Source organism: Ylistrum balloti, unplaced genomic scaffold (assembly GCF_031769215.1).
Source record: "Ylistrum balloti isolate Yb309-2 unplaced genomic scaffold, AGI_CSIRO_Ybal_v1 Utg370264, whole genome shotgun sequence".
NCBI classification, from domain to species: domain Eukaryota; kingdom Metazoa; phylum Mollusca; class Bivalvia; order Pectinida; family Pectinidae; genus Ylistrum; species Ylistrum balloti.
Window position 1 is genome coordinate 631179 of NW_026782207.1, and position 20988 is coordinate 652166.

Sequence of the window (20988 nt, forward strand, 5' to 3'; positions counted from 1 at the left end):
TGTTGTGTCGTTAAGATACTTAGTTATAAATAAACAATCAGTAATATAAATAGAGTTGATTATTATTTACGTTTCCAAGCTATTTCGGTTGTTAACCAGTCAGGTGAATGTTTTTGCCTTCTTTGTTTTATTTGTGAGCAGTCCAAAATCATGAGATCATATATATAACACACCAGTCTTTATATGACCTTCCATGTTATGAGAACGTGAAACCTCCAAATTAAACAATTGAACACATTTTTATGACTTTTAAATGCCACTGATGCACGCATGTGTCTCTATTTATACAGTGTGTATATCTGGCTTATGTCATGTTCAAACGATCATTTATCACACTTATATATGATTTCTCCTCACGTAATTACCTGGGTTTATCAAATCCATAATAGCATGTTTAATTTTTAATTCTCCTTTTACGTAACCCTTCTATTCGCTTCTAGAAATGCGCTCACCTTAAGCTATACCTTCCTGTCACTTCTAATATGCGATAGAATTACAGGGTATAATGGCGTAGAAACGGGATCTATTGTTGCGTGTGCAGAATTTGAACTCCAGTTTCCGTTTACATGATATGTGATATAATCGGGAATACTGATTGAATTTACACAACTGAATCAGATCCTCGATGTGTGATTGCAGCTCTGAACATAGCAGTATGAAAGACAGGGTCCACCACTGTGACTTTCACCATCCTATATTAATCAGTGATATAGTTATTTTCACTGAGGCGACCACGGTTCGATTCTTTAGAAATGGGTCACCCGCTCTTCGAAGCAGATTTCTTTTCCTGGTTTCTTCCCACCTTAAGGCCTAGCCGTACTTCTATCAGCGTAATAAAGGGAGATTAATATTATTTAAATAGTTTGTCATATTTTTTAAAATTTCAAAACGATTTTAGATAGTAAAAATTGTCGACCTGTTTCATTTTATTTCATTTTCCAATTAGCTTAATTGTTCAGTCTCTCTACGAAATTCGCCATTATCTTATCACACAGTTTATGTATGTGTGTGTGTAATTATGAAAGTTTTTTTTCCAATTGTCCCGTCTCGTTCTTTTAAATGAAATTATCGTATTATTTTAAAGTCGGTGAATCAGCAGATTGGCCCTTCCTTTCGTCCACTGAGATTTTACTAGGATTAGGCCAAGACATATTCCAGGTTCTATCATAGGGTTTGATCAACATAAACAAACACACAGCACTCTAACCGTATTTGTTTTTGATCTGTCGACATTGTGATCGAGAAATCCAATCGATCATGATTCCATTAACTATTAAAACACTACTACAGACAAACAACACTTCCTCACTAAGATAAAAAAAAAACCGCAAGTAAGCAGGTCGTTATACATACAGCGACGGGTTCAATATTTTATCAGGGTGATGGTGGGTGGGGACGGAGTGGGGACGGGGTGGGGACGGGGGTGAGGGAGTGATATGATAAGATAAGGGAAAGTGGGAGGTGGCACGATTCAGGTTTTCATAGGGAAGACTTCAAGGTGGGGAATGAAGGAGGGAAGGGATTGAAAGTTTGAGACTCCATCCCAACCCCGCCCCCCTCTCTCCAAACACATACTCGAACAAGATAAAAAAAAACCGCCACCGACCTGGGTCAAATGATACCATCACCATTATCACACCTCAATGGATGTTTGTTGAACACACTGTCTTAAAAAATCAATAAAAAACACACAAAGAAATTGCGTGACACGTGAACTGTATAGATATTATCGGAATACGTTATATATCGGCTAATAATGATATAATCTTTTTTTATAAATATTCTACTGGGTCAACAGTGTATTTGCCGGGGTATACATACATGTACAGCTCATATCATAAATTGGGGACCGTGTAGAATGAATTGCTTAATATATATATGAATAGCATGACTCAAGACGTTGTAATAATACAAAAGTCTTAAAATCTGTTGTTTAGCGTAAATCGATACACTGACCGGTAGCACTATATGGGGTAGAGTACATGTGTGTGTTAGGTATGTATAGCTCTACATATACTACAGGGCACATATGATTCTATTATCCCGGCCCAATCAATGACTTCTGTACGGTATTATATATACATAGTAAGGATACAAACACTTAAAATGTATGAAAAAGGAGCCATATTCGACAAAATTAGAAATAAAAAGATAAATATATATATATGGTGCTATGGACATAGAATAAATTATCATTACTCACCTTATACGCCTGGACAAGAAATCCTGTATACGTTCTGTCCGACACAGGTAAACACGCCTAATCCCTCGGAAATGGTATGTCACATTTCATCGAGTTCAACTCGGGGTGCCCGTACTACGTCACAGGTGTAGCATGGCGACGTGTAAATAAATGAAATCAATCATTTCACGGTGTGGGCCAGACAAGTGGAGTGGCCATTTAAACTTTATGAATTAAAAGGCTCACATGTTTAACATGGTGTACATTTAAATGTATATATCGCAATATCTACGTTCATTTACAAAATGGGACATTCTCGCGGTTTACGTAATATCTTAGGTGTGATAAATGTATATATATATGTATATATATTTAATATAGATATATATATACATGTACATATGTACATATATGGCAGTAATAATTAGATGGGATTTCCTTAATGTGTTTCCATGATTTTTAATATCATTGGAATATAATTTCTTTTTTTCTAAAAAAATTAACTGAGATTACTAGATAGTTTCAAATATAAAATGTTATACTTAACCTATATCAATGTACATGCCCCAGTTACATGTGTAATTCTGTATGCATACAAAAATATGGAAAATAATTTTAAAAAATCCTAAATAGGAAGAAAATTCGTGTTTTTTTCAGCTTTTTCCATTTCTTTTAAAGATAAGATTTTCCAATTATGTTCTCTGTTCGAGTTTTTTTTACGGAAACACCACAGTACTGAAGTAAAGTACTAAAAGTTTGCGCGTATTTCTTGTCTGATAATCCTCCGCTGATGTTTTACGTGTGGTTACCAGTGATGTAAGGTATCTACGGAGCCATAAAAAAACGTACAATAGAAAATAACACCCCCACACTATCATGAATATTATAATGTCAGTCCGGGGTTTGGGTCTAAAGAATGGTGTTAGCTTTTCATTACTTGAATGGAGGAGTTATAAAATTAAAGTAGGTAGTTCCGTCACTTCTTTTGCAACGTGCTTGAGATGAAAACTTTCCCTTACTATATTCATACAAACAATAAAATAAGGATTATAGACCTACTGAAGAATTAATCAGCTTTTCAAAATATTGACATAAATGTATATATTACAGTTATAACTATTTACTTTCGTAAACCCAGCAAATGCAGTATCAAAAGAAAAAAAGTAGAAACACAAAAAGGTGAGAAAAAAACAACAACAAAAAACAATAAACAAATGTGACTCTTTTACGTTGGAGACACAAATATCTTAAACTGTTTGCCTTACTATTGTAAACATATATGAAAATACCAATTTAGTCAATATTGATAAATGATTGATGGATCACAATTATATACATGTATGAATTTCAATTTTTAAATTTAGTCATTATGTTACCGATTTCAATGACATTCCGATTTTTCAAAAATCATGGTATATACACCAGATTATATTACGTATATATTTCAACAATGTATACGTCGATATTTAAAAATGTAATAACTAGCTGGTGGTTTTGTTGTTCCACTCAAGTAAAACTTTACAATCTCGAATTTCAAACTAGTTCCGCTTCGAAATTTAACAGTAAAAATCATTATATCGATTATCCGTCTCATCATTCCCTAACAGTGGTTCGGCTTTAGCAATTTCTGGACGAGTGTGATGACAGCTGACGAATACCACACTCTATGACGCAAGTCTGTATTGATGTTTCAAATCCACTAACTCAAATATCCAACTTCACATCAGACTAAAATTATATCCGGTCATTGATTGTTGTTGATGACAGAATACAAAAATCTATTTCAAACCATTGTTATGTGCTTCTTAGGAGTCATCAAGATATTTCTGGTTTAGAATATATGAAGTATGAAATAGCTGTATGCACTTTCATGCATAAAACCACTTCGCAGATTTATGTATGGTTAGTTGTATTCTGTGTTTATGAAAATTAGATATGCAAACATAGCGAATTGCAACTTTATCGCATCTTAAAAACAGGACACTAAACAGTATGACGTACAAAAGCGCCGCATGCAGAAACTTTTCACCAAAAACTCTTTCTTTGAAATCAAAGGACGAATGTTAAAAAAAAAAAAAAAAGTTTCGGAGTTTCGATAGTATGAATTTTCAGCGAGTTTTACTGCATAAATAGAATCAGTGTCTTAAGACAAAAGCTACATTAGGATCGGGACAAAAAAAAAATGAGAAATGGCTCAATGAAGGCTCGCTTGTCTTTCTTCAACCTGGGCAGCTTATGTAAAGACACTAACCGTGTATTCTGTATATATGTCACTAGTGTGGTGTGCTCTGTGACGTTTTTTCGTTACATCGCCAGTCAGAAATGGATTGTAATTTCATCATATGAACTATGACGTTACGTCATGAATTAAAAGAGGCTCATGATGTGGTCCTCTATGTGTAACATCTGAGGTGTGTGACGAAAAATTTCTTCAATTTGTTTCAATTTGACACCAGGTTTTCAGAAAACTCGTCTTCAAGTTTTAATTATTGTTAGCTGTAGATAAAATTATCAAAGACTCATCATCATCATCATCATCATCATCATCATCATCATCATCATCATCATCATCATCATCATCAATCATCATCATCTTCTTCTTCTTCTTCTTCTTCTTCTTCTTCTTCTTCATCATCATCATCATCATCATCATCATCATCATCATCATCATCATCATCATCATCATCATTTATTTTTTTATTTTTTTTTTATTTTAAGGTGTTTAAGGGTTCTGGTGTATCTTTTATCTATCAATCGATGTATTATTCATAATTATGTTTGGAATGTATTAAAAACATCGTTTGAAGGTCGATCCATACATGATTTGCTAAAAATTTCGTGTCTTTATGTAGGGAGGACTTCTGGCTTTAGACCACACTTAAGAGGTCAGTGCCAAAAGCAAGCAAACATTAATTTTTAAAATCCCGGCCTACCAATCCTTCGCATAGTATTTTTCCGGGACAGAAACCGGAACCACACACATATGTATATATATATATACATTTCCTAACCTTCATTCAAAATCTTGTTTGTACTTCGTGTATTCGATTCTAGTATGAAAAGAGTGACTTAAGAATCTCAGTTACCAATCATGTTTTAGTTCCGCATTTCAATCCTCTCATTAAGACGTACACGCAAAATATTCAGGTACGTGCATCCTTAATTTCAAATATGAAAACAGTCACTAATTTTAATAGGAGTTATGTCCCTTTATTTGTTGCGATGGAAGGTGTCAAAGATAAATGAAATCAGTTTGCTGGCAGATTAAGAAATATGGCAGGTGTTGTAGACGAGACGGTCGGTCCGTCCCACGGAATAGCCATGGTGGATTGCCATTGCCATCTTGTGGATAAGTCTTTTGATGAGGTGAGGTAGCCATGTTGATCCTGTAGATACACGTGATACGAGGTTCGGTATACTGACATATCATACGTCTCTAATCACAGAAAGACGGACGTGCTTCCTTGTTATTCACTCTTTATCATAGATAAAATTGTTAAAACGATCGTCATGCTCCAGGAGTATGGTCCTTCCAAATGTACTAATTCATAGATTACTGTCGATGTTTGTAGTCGTGCCTATTTTCAGCCAAAGGCATTCGACGCTCAGCAGGGACACATCTGTTTTTTCTTTCTTTTTTTTTTCAAAGTAAAGGTCACACCATTTATTTTACAGCAAAACTTGTAACCTAACTATATAATCATAACAACCTTTCCATAATAAAATCCTAAAACCTTAATCATTTTAGTTGTCAAATTACCCAACATGCTTTATTTCTTCTATTTATGTAATTGTTGTTGAAATGTCACAGTTCGGATAATCACTTCTTGATTTGATATTTTGTCATTGTTGCAGTTGATTTGCACAGAGTCAAAAGCATTTGGAACACTGATTTATAGACATTTGTAGTTCATATTGTCTCTAGACAGATAACCTATATTAAATTGTCTGTTTGCAGGATATTGACACTGTGATTCAGCAAGCAAAACAGGTACGCACAAGTGGACATAATATCTATTAAGTCATATACCTGATAGAAAACTCTATACATGTTTTGAATTGTCTTGAATATGTACATATATCTAATACTAAAATGGGAAATATTTGATGTTTTCAAAAATGATAATGTGCTGTAGATGAGTGAGAAATTCATAATTAAGGTACATAACCAGGCACCCGTTTATATGTTACCCTTCTTAGTTACATGTAGCGACAGACAGGTACTCTCCGCAGGTCAGTGGTTCTTCTCTGGAACTCAGCTTTATTCCACCATCCAAACCTGGCATTTCCTTAAATGGCCCTGACTGTTTATAGTATGTAAAGCAATAAAGATAATAACCTACAGACATATCCTGTGGTTGTTAGAAGATAGATCTGCATTTATTATTATTAATATCTCAGGTTAAATTTTTAAAAAATTTTTTCTGGTCCCCCCAGGCAGGTGTGAAGGGAACCCTGGTGGTGACAGAGACCTACACACAGTTTGATAAAGTCTTGCAGCTGGCACAAAGGTGAGGATATCACATAGACATGAACTTCACACATCTGAGTCAAGTCAATTTAAACAACAGTAACCATTTAATCACCAAAATATAACAAAGCTATGTTATTATAAGAGACTTTCATTGGTGGCTGGCAATGGATACAACACAAACCTACCAGGTAGCTATCAATGTTTCTTTGAATTTGAAATGAAACTCAAATACTTACAGGTGTCAAGGGAGATCACTCTCTATTATATACATGTCAGTCCTTTGTTTTCTTTTGAACATGTGAGGGTTTAGGATATTTATAAGGTGAAGGCGAAAAAAAAAAAGAGCACCTTATGTAATCCTCTGCCTAGTGAAGTAAACTAAATTATGCTTCTGACTCAGTTTTAGATATTTGTCAATTGGCATTTAAACTTCAAACAAAAGGATTTTTTCTGTTCATCCTTATAATGTCCATTTCTTAGTGTGAAAAAGAAAAACTTTCCTTGTAACAGTTCATTTAGCGTGTCTACAATTTTGATTTATGATAACACGTAAACAGACATATATTTTTTTGTTTGTTTACATGATCAGTTCAATTAGATACTTCAATACAGGTAACAGACATTTTTTGTTCTACTTATATATATGGTTCCTTATTGTACATAGACTACTGATTCATCAGTTAATCTTTCTATTTATGTCAGTGTTGAATATGGCACAAGTAATTATGGAAATATCTGATTTGCTAATTTAGAAAAATGATATTTGAAACAGGGCTTTCACACCCCATTTTGGGACTGGGGTCTGGGTTCCGGGGCCCTTAGAATTTGGAAAAATAGTGGCGTTTTCCTTAGAATAGGGAAGACTAGGGGTCTAAATTGGGAAAAAAAGATACTATTTTGCATTGGGAATGGGACCGAATATCGGCCCCAAATCTGGCAGATCGAGAGCCCTGTGAAAAAACAAAAATGACATCAGGTTGTAATCACCCAAATGTTGTTGATTTGATTTTCTCAAAGGTTGTCTGAGTAATTTATAACCAAAATGTACATTGTTTAGAGAGAAAAAGAGAAAAAATAATTTAGGAAAGGAATCAATATAAGCTGTAAGCTTGTTTTCCCCATCCTGTACATATCATGTGTATGTGTTAAATTGTTGAATATTGAATAAGAATATTTCTGAAACTAAACTAAACTAAAATATCATATTGAATACTTTCTTACATAACTCAGTTTGGCAGAATTCCAAAACTGTATGTAGTGTTATCGATGTCGCCTTTCATTTTAATTCAGTCTGAAATTGAAGTAAACGATAGTATTTTTACAATTTACAGACACCCAGATTTTGTATATCCTTGTCTGGGAGTTCACCCAGTCCAGGTAAGGAATTTTCATTCATGTTTTTTTGGGTAGCTTTTTACATATGTTAAACAAGCCAACTTTGAATCAGATAGGAAGGTCTTATTGATGGGTTAAACAGGGTTATAGCATCATATACCTGTGTTGCTTCATAAAATCCACAATAAATGTTAAAAAAAAACAAAACAAAAAAAAAAACAAAAAAACAAAAAGAAAAAAAAAACAGGAAAATACCAACATTTTACCATTATCATAACCAAACTCAAATTCAATAAAACTAGAGCAAAATATGAACAAGAGAAAAATTTACATGGAGATTCTTGAAAACGTACAAGGAGAATAAGGACAGGTGGTTTGGAAGAGTAAGCATCTTCTGCTTCATCAACATTGACCATGTACATCTTGGTCAATCATAGCAAGTCATGTTGTTTCCTTAAATAAGAACTAGGTATAAAGCATTAGTGTCTACATGCAAACTTATGAGCATCAAACATACCCAGCTTCATTTCACTCAGAGAAATAGAATATTTAACTGTTATGAAGTTGGAAGACTCCTGTCTAATCTTATATTTGTTTGCTTTAAAATTTTGTTATGCTCACCTGCAAGTTAGAATGGTTTGTTACACTGGTCAATGTAAAATACAGAAATGTTCAAAATTGTTGTGTCTGCACTTTCTGTAGTTCAATAACTGTCAATAACAAGACAAAGCTTATGTCATTCAGAAGTTTTTGCAAAGAAAGAAAAACTAATTTAAATAAAAAAATGATTAAAAAAAGAAATGTTGCAGACATAAAACTAAAATTCAGAAGGAAGAAAACTTTAGAAACTTTGTTATGACAGAGGTCACTTTTGCTATAGTTGTATAATTTTATTGTGATTTGTGTTTCAAGGGTGCCCTGACTGGAGAACAGAGGTGTGTCACACTAGAGGTAATGATCATAATTTTTCTCAAATCTCATTCATAAACATTAACTATATATTCAGCCCTGTATAAAGTAGATGAAGAGTTCATACAGTAAAAATTATTAGCTAATAGTTCATCGTTTTATTACGAGAAAGAGGATACATGTAGCTGTGTTTAATTAAATACTGTGAAAAAGCATGCTTACAACAGTATGTGAGCACAGCTAATCAACAATAGAATAATCAGTCTCTCAAGTTTTAGTCTCCAATATACCAAACCTCAAACTAACATGGTTTAAATTTCTCCTATATACCAAACCTCAAAGTAACATGGTTTAAATTTCTCCTATATACCAAACCTCAAAGTAACATGGTTTAAATTTCTCCTATATACCAAACCTCAAAGTAACATGGTTTAAATTTCTCCTATATACCAAACCTCAAAGTAACATGGTTTAAATTTCTCCTATATACCAAACCTCAAAGTAACATGGTTTAAATTTCTCCTATATACCAAACCTCAAACTAACATGGTTAAAATAAACCAAGTCTCAAACTAACATGGTTTAAATTTCTCCTATATACCCAGTCTCAAAGTAACATGGTTTAAATTTCTCCTATATACCAAACCTCAAAGTAACATGGTTTAAATTTCTCCTATATACCCAGTCTCAAAGTAACATGGTTTAAATTTCTCCTATATACCAAACCTCAAAGTAACATGGTTTAAATTTCTCCTATATACCAAACCTCAAAGTAACATGGTTTAAATTTCTCCTTTATACCCAGTCTCAAAGTAACATGGTTCAAGTTTCTCCTATATACCAAACCTCAAAGTAACATGGTTTAAATTTCTCCTATATACCAAACCTCAAACTAACATGGTTTAAATTTCTCCTATATACCAAACCTCAAACTAACATGGTTTAAATTTCTCCTATATACCAAACCTCAAACTAACATGGTTTAAATTTCTCCTATATACCCAGTCTGAAAAGTAACATGGTTTAGATGTCTCCTATATACCAAACCAAGTCTTAAAGTAATATGGTTTGATTTTCTCCTATATACCAAGTCTCAAAAGTAACATGGTTTAAATTTCTCCTATATACCCAGTCTGAAAAGTAACATGGTTTAGATGTCTCCTATATACCATACCAAGTCTATAAAGTAATATGGTTTGAATTTCTCCTATATACCAAACCTCAAACTAACATGGTTTAAATTTCTCCTATATACCCAGTCTGAAAAGTAACATGGTTTAGATGTCTCCTAAATACCAAGTCTTAAAGTAATATGGTTTGAATTTCTCCTATATACCCAGTCTCAAAAGTAACATGGTTTAAATTTCTCCTATATACCCAGTCTGAAAAGTAACATGGTTTAGATGTCTCCTAAATACCAAGTCTCAAAGTAATATGGTTTGAATTTCTCCTATATACCCAGTCTCAAAAGTAACATGGTTTAAATTTCTCCTATATACCCAGTCTGAAAAGTAACATGGTTCAGATGTCTCCTAAATACCAAGTCTCAAAGTAATATGGTTTGAATTTCTCCTATATACCCAGTCTCAAAAGTAACATGGTTTAAATTTCTTCTATACACCAAGTCTCAAAGTAACATGGTTTAGATTTACCATTTTTCTAAAGTTCAGATTGTATTTCAGAGAAACCTTTCTTTGTAAATCATTAATTTGCTCATTGTGAATTGGTCGTAGAAACATAAAATTTTTAATGCTATTCAGTATATATGTTTAAAGATATCACTGATTATACAGCCTGTAATTACTTGGTTTGATGTTGTAGGATGTAGAAAAGGCCTTACCCATTATAGAACAGAACATCAGCAGTATAGCTGCCATAGGGGAGGTAAGTTACACACATATGTCACAATCACATTCTTGATGTCTTGTTTAATATATTTGTGAGAAGTACATGATGTTAACTATGTGTATATACATTGTACTTTGTTCATATCTATATTTTATATGACAATTACATCAAAGAAAATTTTATTATAATAACCTCCCTTTGAGATAAGAGCATTGCTAAAGATTTACAGTCAATTCTGTTGATTCTGTTTATGGTTGTTTAAAATAGAAAGATTGATGTACACATGTGTTGATTGTGTTGGTTGTTTGTCACAGATAAGTCTGTGTACATGTGTGTTGAGTGTGTTGGTTGTTTGTCACAGATAGGTCTGTGTACATGTGTGTTGATTGTGTTGGTTGTTTGTCACAGATAGGTCTGTGTACATGTGTGTTGATTGTGTTGGTTGTTTGTCACAGATAGGTCTGTGTACATGTGTGTTGATTGTGTTGGTTGTTTGTCACAGATAGGTCTGTGTACATGTGTGTTGATTGTGTTGGTTGTTTGTCACAGATAGGTCTGTGTACATGTGTGTTAATTGTGTTGGTTGTTTGTCACAGATAGGTCTATGTGTGTACATGTGTGTTGATTGTGTTGGTGTGTTTGTCACAGATAGGTCTGTGTACATGTGTGTTGATGGTGTTGGTTGTTTGTCACAGATAGGTCTGTGTACATGTGTGTTGATTGCAACAGATAGGTCTGTGTACATGTGTGTTGATGGTGTTGGTTGTTTGTCACAGATAAGTCTGTGTACATGTGTGTTGATTGCAACAGATAGGTCTGTGTACATGTGTGTTGATGGTGTTGGTTGTTTGTCACAGATAGGTCTGTGTACATGTGTGTTGATTGTGTTGGTTGTTTGTCACAGATAGGTCTGTGTACATGTGTGTTGATTGAAACAGATAGGTCTGTGTACATGTGTGTTGATTGTGTTGGTTGTTTGTCACAGATAGGTCTGTGTTCATGTGTGTTGATTGCAACAGATAGGTCTGTGTACATGTGTGTTGATGGTGTGGGTTGTTTGTCACAGATAGGTCTGTGTACATGCGTGTTGATTTTGTTTGTTGTTTATCACAGATAGGTCTGTGTACATGTGTGTTGATGGTGTTGGTTGTTTGTCACAGATAGGTCTGTGTACATGTGTGTTGATTGTGTTGGTTGTTTGTCACAGATAGGTCTGTGTACATGTGTGTTGATTGCAACAGATAGGTCTGTGTACATGTGTGTTGATGGTGTTGGTTGTTTGTCACAGATAGGTCTGTGTACATGTGTGTTGATTGCAACAGATAGGTCTGTGTACATGTGTGTTGATTGTGTTGGTTGTTTGTCACAGATAGGTCTGTGTACATGTGTGTTGATTGCAACAGATAGGTCTGTGTACATGTGTGTTGATGGTGTTGGTTGTTTGTCACAGATAGGTCTGTGTACATGTGTGTTGACTGCAACAGATAGGTCTGTGTACATGTGTGTTGATGGTGTTGGTTGTTTGTCACAGATAGGTCTGTGTACATGTGTGTTGATTGCAACAGATAGGTCTGTGTACATGTGTGTTGATGGTGTTGGTTGTTTGTCACAGATAGGTCTGTGTACATGTGTGTTGATTGTAACAGATAGGTCTGTGTACATGTGTGTTGATGGTGTTGGTTGTTTGTCACAGATAGGTCTGTGTACATGCGTGTTGATTTTGTTTGTTGTTTGTCACAGATAGGTCTGTGTACATGTGTGTTGATTTTGTTTGTTGTTTATCACAGATAGGTCTGTGTACATGTGTGTTGATTGTGTTGGTTGTTTGTCACAGATAGGTCTGTGTACATGTGTGTTGATTGTGTTGGTTGTTTATCACAGATAGGTCTGTGTACATGTGTGTTAATTGTGTTGGTTGTTTGTCACAGATAGGTCTGTGTACATGTGTGTTGATGGTGTTGGTTGTTTGTCACAGATAGGTCTGTGTACATGTGTGTTGATGGTGTTGGTTGTTTGTCACAGATAGGTCTGTGTACATGCGTGTTGATTTTGTTTGTTGTTTGTCACAGATAGGTCTATGTACATGTGTGTTGATTGTGTTGGTTGTTTGTCACAGATAGGTCTGTGTACATGTGTGTTAATTGTGTTGGTTGTTTGTCACAGATAGGTCTATGTACATGTGGTCTGATTATGTTGTTGGTTGTTTGACACAGATAGGTCTAGACTTTCAGCCAAGAATATGTGTTAGACCAGAAGACAAAGACGTTCAGCGACAGGTGTTAAAATTACAGGTATGAATATGTACTTAAAATACCTCCTTATTGGTAAATAAGATTTATTAAACAAACATTTGTAACTTTTTTTCTGTTGTGCCTCCAGTTATGCTAAAATGAGAATTTTCATGAGTAAATTCATTAAATGGAAACAGATCCATGATGTTGCATGGAACCTGTCTTTTTGGCCATATTATACTACCAGTTTAAAATCTGTCTTCTCTGTCAATTAGATGTATCCAGTGCCTCCTTTTTGACTAACACATATAGCTATGTGATATCATTTCATTATCAGTTGATGACGTCACATGTCATATTAAACAATGTCATATGAAAAAATAAATTTGTACATTAAATAAATGTGATGGTCTGATTTCTTGATAAAGTTGACTTTCATTAGAGGTAATGCTTTCTCACTCTCAGAACCCCACTGGATTGCATTTCTTCTCTAACATTGCTTCAATGATTGTAACCCAGTTGTAAGAATCCACTTACTTCCATATATCAGTGGCACTTTATTGAGCCTCGAGTAGATATCTTAATTGATCTTGAATTGAACATTGTAAAAAAAAAATTAAATTGTGAACCAGGATCCATAGGTCAAAGATCAAGGCCAATTTTGAAACATACCTTAACATAATTAGAAAATAACGAGGAAACAGACTTTACATAGTCATACAATATGTACTACATCGTAATTATTTAAACATCGGTGTCTGTTACAATACATATGTGACTGAAACTGTGGAAAAAGTATGTGGTGGTTTCATTTGTTTTCATGAAAAACACATACTTACGGCTTCAAGCTTTGGTCAAACCACAAAAATTTGAAGCATCAATAAAGGAAATAAAACACAGTATATTGAAATGAACGGGTGCCTTTTCTTCTGAAAATGTCAGGTCTATTTTTTTTTTTCAAACAGTACATTAATGATAAATGTAGTCACATGTGATTTTGAAGATCACAGAGGTGGTTTGAAGGACTTTTTCGTGGTGAGAAGGAATATTCAAAGAAAGTTCTAAAAGCAGTTTTTTCTTACCATTTATAAAAAACAAAAATCTTATCAAAGTTGATATATATTTATATTTTGATAAACTTAATATACATTGAATAATACAATTATAATACGATAATTTTATGTGTGTATTTATGTTACATATTAATTAGTTAATGTCAAACATGTAAATAGTATATACTCAGTGCTATTGTGACTAGTATATCATATCCTGTAGATGTACATTCGACAAACAAACGTTTAACAAACCATATGTAAGTATCCATATTGTGATCAAATCACCTACGAAATTATCCCAGGATTAACAAAAAATGTGTCATAATCATATTTGCATGGCTGAACAAATGAATGCCGTCTGTAATATATTAAACTTTTCAGTATATATATATACAGATCTGTGAAATCTTCATTTAAAACCATTTAAATTGTTTGGCAAGCTTCATCTGCATACTGGGAAGGTCTTCAGGTGCTGTTCAGAAGTTCTGTTTTAGACAGCCAGGCCAATATCTGAGGGAAAAAAATCAAATTTTATAAATATGATGAATATTTATAAAGGTTTCTTAAAGGTTTCTATAACAAAATTGTTTGGTAATAATTCATGAGAAAAATAAGATCAAATTGAAAGCAAATTGAACATTGAAATATGCTGGTCTTGTGAAACAAAGGGACTTGATTGTAACTTCTGTCCAAACATGTGCTGTTGTATATCTGTCCACAAGAGGTTATAGTCCGTTGTGATTTTTATCATTTACACATGTTTAAAGCTGCTGTATGTAAGTCTTCAAACATCGTATATTAAATGTACGATATGTGATTTTTCTTCCAGGTTGATCTGGCAAAGAAATATGATTTACCTGTGTAAGTTTTGACTAGACTGTGTGAATTCTTTTTAATTATTTTAAAAATCTTTCGATGATATTTTCAAACTATCAAGCTTTCAAATGACTGTTGATTTGTAAGTAGATCTTGTTGACATACCAAATATATGATGCATTATACCACCAAAAATTATCAAATGTGATTCCTTTGTTTATGTCAGTTTCATTTCTTTTGTGTATATTGATGCAGGAATGTACATTCAAGATCTGCAGGTAGACCAACCATTGCTGCTTTAAGAGAATTTGGTAAGTTTGATATTTTTTTAGGTTTAATTTTTAGAGTTGGATTCAGTGAAAAGGAAATAATAAAAAAAAAAACCTAAGAAAAACTGAAACCTTGATCCTATAATCAGATACTTATAATACTTTGGTCTCTGATTCAAAATAATAAATAGTGAAATGCACCATGTCATTGATATACAGATTTTTAATTCTGAACATGTTCCAGGTGCTGATAAAGTATTGTTACACGCCTTTGATGGTAAGCCAGCAGTGGCTATGACAGGTGTGGAGGCTGGGTACTTTTTCTCTATACCGCCATCTTGTGTCAGGAATCCAGAGGTTTGTGAATTTAGTCTAAAATTAGGCATTTTATAATTACATGTACAAGGTACTGACAGGAAAAAAATATTTTTAAGGGAATTGATTCAAACAAAATGTTCATTTACTCTTAACATGAGGCTAAGGTTATTGTTTATGCTTGTAGAGTGAGGATACCGATTGTGCAGGTCATCGTTTCAAACTTCAAGGTTATTCTTCATTAATTTTTAACATCAAAAGTTGAACCCCAGTTGCTCTTCAATTCTATTGTGTTTGGTTTAGGTTTAACCAATAAATAGAGAGGATTTCAGTTAATGACCTATCAGCTAATGGTGTGCACTCCTTCCTACCGTTACATTTATGTGTACTGGAAACAGGTTTAGGGTACATTGCCTTTAGTAATGTAGCCATGTCGATTATTTTGCATTTGCTTTGATGCCAATTATATTCCCTTTTAACATATTTCTTTGTTCTTCTGTCCAAATTACTGAGTACCGGTCCTAAAGAATACAGCATTATTATACTCCACCAACCCCTTGCAACAAGTTAGAGAGGGAATACTGGAATCGGCTTGTATGGCCATCCATCAGTCCATAAAAAAATTTCATCCAGACAACTCTTATATTTTTGGAGCAAATTTTGTTGAAACTACACAGGAATATTGGCCACCATGTGTAGGTTTTTTAGCAGAAATTATGGTTACCATGGTTACCATATACACAGGTTTTAATGGAAAAAAAATTGTTCTGACATCTCCTCCTAAACCTACAAATTGATTTCAATGAAATTACATAGGACTTTTAGGTACCATGTATAGACGTACATGCAGGTTGTTTTAGCAGAAATTTCGGCTGCTATGGTAAACAAGTCACTATACACAGGTTTTTATGTATGGGCGTTAACCCATCAATCCTTTGACTAATTTTATCTAAATTTGATTAGGTGGTGTAACTTGATCAATGCTTGTAGGTTTCTGATTGGTTGAATGGAGATATCGTCTAATTTGTGCTGAAAAAAAAAAACAAGGGTTTTGAAGGAAGGCAATTACAATAGTACCATTTCCAAAAACATCTGATGTCATTTGGATGCTTTCGTAAACATATAAGACCCATAAGACTGCTCTTTACCAGTCCTCTCCAAGTGTTTTCCTATACACATTTTCATACAAAGTACCATAACTCTAAGCACCTCCATTGATTTTATTTTAAACTTGATATAGATAATTATAGCCTATAATTTGACATATTAAGTGTTTTGTTACCATGGAAACATATTGGAGGCTTCTTATTGGTTGTAATTAAGATATTATCTGATTAAGTTGAATATTTAAATAAAAAGGTGTAGGGAGATAACAAATACAATGATTCATTTTTAGTGAAAAAAATGGCTGCCATTTGGTTGCCATGGTGACCAAATTGGAGAGCATTGGTACGTGTGGTGGGGGTTATTAAGTGATAATTTGTATGTTACATTGAAGTTGTGATTATTATTCTCTTGTTAATTTGATTTGGAGTGGAGTGAGCCTAAGTTATTATTACAGTGTGTTTATTTTTTTCAGAGCAAACTAGTTCAGCGGTTACCAGTTACAAATATTCTGCTTGAATCTGATTCGCCAGCTCTTGGACCAGAAAAAGATGTTGGTATTTTTTAAAAATATTATTTACAAAACAACCATTTTACATGTTTCAAAGGGATATTCTGAACAAGTGTTTTGTTTTTTACCTCTCTAGAACTCTTTCTTATTATATTTAAAAGTATTTAAAAAAAATACCTCCTGCCAATATTGATTGGGGAATTCGGATACAGTCACTCACTTGATCATATGTTTTATGCAAAGAATTAATACTGGTTTACAGGTGTGCATGTTGTTCAGGTATAATTTCTGCTGGCACATGTATCAGAATTCCATTGTTTCATTTGGCTAATTTCTTGACGAATTTGAAATATACAGATATTTCACACTCTTTCGTTAATAAAAAGGAAATCTGAAATGGCTTAATCATGGTCGAGCTGATGTTTGTAAATCAATCTAGCTAGATCTATATGCAATTTTCACATTTGGAATATTGTATGTTTGTGCTGAATATCCTTATTAACAATATTTATAATTGCGTGGATTTACAAAATTTCAATGACTTTGTAAAAGCTATGTGTTTTATGATGCTAAAGATAAAATCATATTGATAAAAGATAAAATTATATTAATTTCAACTGGAGGAAATTATCACAATTACAGGATTGTATGCAATTTATTTCCATTGCAAGTATGAATATGAACACTGAAGATATTAAATGTGATTTCATGGGACTGTGAAATCAATTGAATCAAGACCTTGGATGATGTGGATTACTGATATATAGTTTACTTACCTCAGAAATGTTTGTATATAGATGTTATTGGTTTAATTTATTTTTTCTATCATGTTTGAGACTTAAAGTAGCTTGATTTTGTCATTACAGGTGAGAAATGAACCAAAAAATATTTTGTTATCTTGTGATTACATCGCTACAAGGAAGAAGTTAGACGTCCATGAACTGAGCAGAATCACCACAATGAATGCCTTAAAACTATTTCCTAAACTTGCAAGAGTAATAAAATGATCACCAGTATCTATATTTTACTTGGTTTATGTTAACAATATGAGCTTGTCAACCATGTAAGCGATCCCTGTCTTATTTGACACCCTGTGGATTCCAACGAACTGACAGCTTAGATACATTATCAGAAAAATCAACATTCTATCTGGGATTTCATTTAAAAAATACCTGGTAGGACTATAGTATTTTACCTATGACAAGTTTTAAAAACACTTGGGGATGTCAGGTACTAGAGGATGGATTGAGCAGGCCTCATTATACAAATGTACTGTATTGACATACAAATGGATAATCTCAGATTCTGACATCAAAGAAATTTGGGCTGCATTATGTGTTATACTCTTACCTGTATTAAATTAACCATTCCAATGGATACCCAAGAGGTTGAACGGTCAATAATTACATGCACAAGTTTACTTTGTTTTAAATCAAATTTATTTGAACACCCACAATGCGGCGCACATTGCACTTGAGCAAATGTTTAAAATGAACATAAATCCATAGATATAGAATAGTAATGACATTCTGACTCTCTCTGTATACCATGTACATAATACTGACAAGTAACAGGTAATAATGATAGAAAACCTACTAAAATCTGACTAAATATATATAAGCTTTATAAAAAAATTCATGATAAAATTCTGTAACAGAAATGTAAAAGTTAACACTAAACCTACATAAATATGAAAATACAGACATAGATACAAAGAAAAATTAATACTGATGTGTTTCTACAATAAATACACTGCATGCATGATGTAATACTGATTTCAAACTTGCATAACAAATAGATTTCAGATTTAAACAGATTCAATATATCAACAATACATCAACAGTTTTTTAATACTGATATCCACACACATATATTTGACTTCCATGGTAACAGGGTGAATTTCCTTTCTTTTTCATATTGGTAAATAGATAGATGTCATATTTCTCTTTTCTCTTCACACTTTCAGGAAAGCAAAAATTCTACATATATTGACAAAGATTCCTTTTTTTCATTTTTTGTCTAATTTCAATTGTTAAAAAATGTTTACATCTGTTTGTTTGATTTATAAATTCCAATCTTCACACAGCTTGATTTTGTGATGATGAATATTTTTGGAAACCATCATGAAATCTTCATTTTCATTTCTGCATGGGTGGTCGGATCAAATCTTCATTTGACAGTTATCTGCAACATATTAAAAGACAAAGCACACTGCATGAAACAAAAAGCCCCATCACCAAAGCAAAGCAAAATAGTTGAATATATATTGCTATAATATGTGTCACAATATTGTAATTGGGAAGCTAACATATCATATTGACCTTTTAGCATGGAAAAGCAACTTAGTTCAATCTTGTTAAGTCTTGTTAATTCAGCCTCAATTTACCATCTTGTACATGTCCCACTATTACAATTGTATTTGGAGATAGGGATTATCAACTTTTTTCTCCCAATAAGAATTTCTCTATTTTTTCCATTAGTTAACACACTATAACCTTCACCATGATCAGTTACTGTATACATCACATATTCTGTTAGTTATATCATTTTAGTTTTTGTTATGCCGAAAATATTTTGCCACAATATGATAACACCTCTGTTTGTTGTTTATATAGTGTGATATAAGAGTGATAATGTTCACAGTATGGGGAAAAAAACTTCTGAGTATTAATCTTGACTTGAAATGGTCAAAAGGTGCAAAGCTAGATACAGTAGGCCTCCCTTTGATGTACAGCTAGATATAGTAGGCCTACCCTTGACTTACAGCTAGATATAGTAGGCCTCCCTTTGATGTACAGCTAGATACAGTAGGCCTACCCTTGACTTATAGCTAGATATAGTAGGCCTACCCTTGACACAGCTAGATGTAGTAGGCCTCCCTTTGATGTACAGCTAGATACAGTAGGCCTACCCTTGATTTATAGCTAGATATAGTAGGCCTACCCTTGACACAGCTAGATGTAGTAGGCCTCCCTTTGATGTACAGCTAGATACAGTAGGCCTACCCTTGACTTATAGCTAGATATAGTAGGCCTACCCTTGACACAGCTAGATGTAGTAGGTATCCCTTTGATGTACAGCTAGATATAGTAGACCTACACTTGGCATACAGCTAGATATAGTTGGCCTCCGTTTGATGTACAGCTAGATATAGTAGGCCTCCCTTTGATGTACAGCTAGATAAAGTAGACCTTCCCTTGATATACAGCTAGATATAGTAGGCCTACCCTTGACATACAGCTAGATATAGCAAGCCTACCCTTGACTTACAGCTAGATATAGTAGGCCTACCCTTGACATACAGCTAGATACAGTTGGCCTACCCTTGACATACAACCAGATATAGTAGGCCTACCCTTGACATACAATTAGATATAGTAGGCCTACTCTAATATACAACAATATATAGTAGGCCAATCCTTGACATACAACTATATAAAGTAGTCTTACAATTGGCATACAACTAGACATAGTAGGACTTCCCTTGATGTACAACTAGACAAAGTAGGCCTATACTTGATGTACAAGTAGATACAGTAGGCCTGCCCTTGATGGAAATAATAGAAATGAAGAAGCACGTCATGCGTTGTGATACGTGTACAAAATATGGAAGCAGTTTAAGCTTACACAATGTACATCCACTCATCAACAGCAAGAAACTCCGTTGTAAACCCAATACTTACAGTGATCTGGAAAATGTCTCCGCTCTAAGTGTGTAGGTGCATCTACTGTGAAGGTACACCTTGGTTCGTAACCCGGTCGGTGTTTATCGAAAACGGAGCTACTGAACTGTTGGGGGTCGTGTCTTCGTTCCTTTCGACACCAGCTTTCTTCCTTTTTCGATTCAACAGCACACCAGGACTCTCTCGCTAGTCCCAAGCTATGTGCTGCAGCAGCTGACAGTTTTCTTCCGTTCGCATCAGCCATATTGGCAAATTA

General features: G+C 33.8%; 2 protein-coding genes across 2 annotated transcripts; one reads left to right on the forward strand and one right to left on the reverse strand.

Annotated features, from left to right (window-relative positions):
- Positions 1-5426: 5426 nt before the first annotated feature.
- LOC132552631 (putative deoxyribonuclease TATDN3) lies at positions 5427-18057 on the forward strand. The gene is made up of 12 exons (XM_060216817.1): positions 5427-5548; positions 6141-6173; positions 6620-6693; positions 7988-8033; positions 8904-8942; positions 10722-10784; positions 12962-13039; positions 14864-14895; positions 15106-15161; positions 15364-15476; positions 17014-17091; positions 17916-18057. The coding sequence occupies exons 1-12, from the start codon at positions 5456-5458 to the stop codon at positions 18054-18056; spliced, it is 846 nt and encodes a 281-aa protein (XP_060072800.1). The 5' UTR covers positions 5427-5455; the 3' UTR covers position 18057.
- On the reverse strand, positions 14480-20976 carry LOC132552632 (protein SPATA45 homolog). The gene is made up of 2 exons (XM_060216819.1): positions 20733-20976; positions 14480-14544 (listed from the first exon to the last, which is right to left on the reverse strand). The coding sequence occupies exons 1-2, from the start codon at positions 20974-20976 to the stop codon at positions 14525-14527; spliced, it is 264 nt and encodes an 87-aa protein (XP_060072802.1). The 3' UTR covers positions 14480-14524.
- Between the last annotated feature and the right edge of the window lie 12 nt (positions 20977-20988).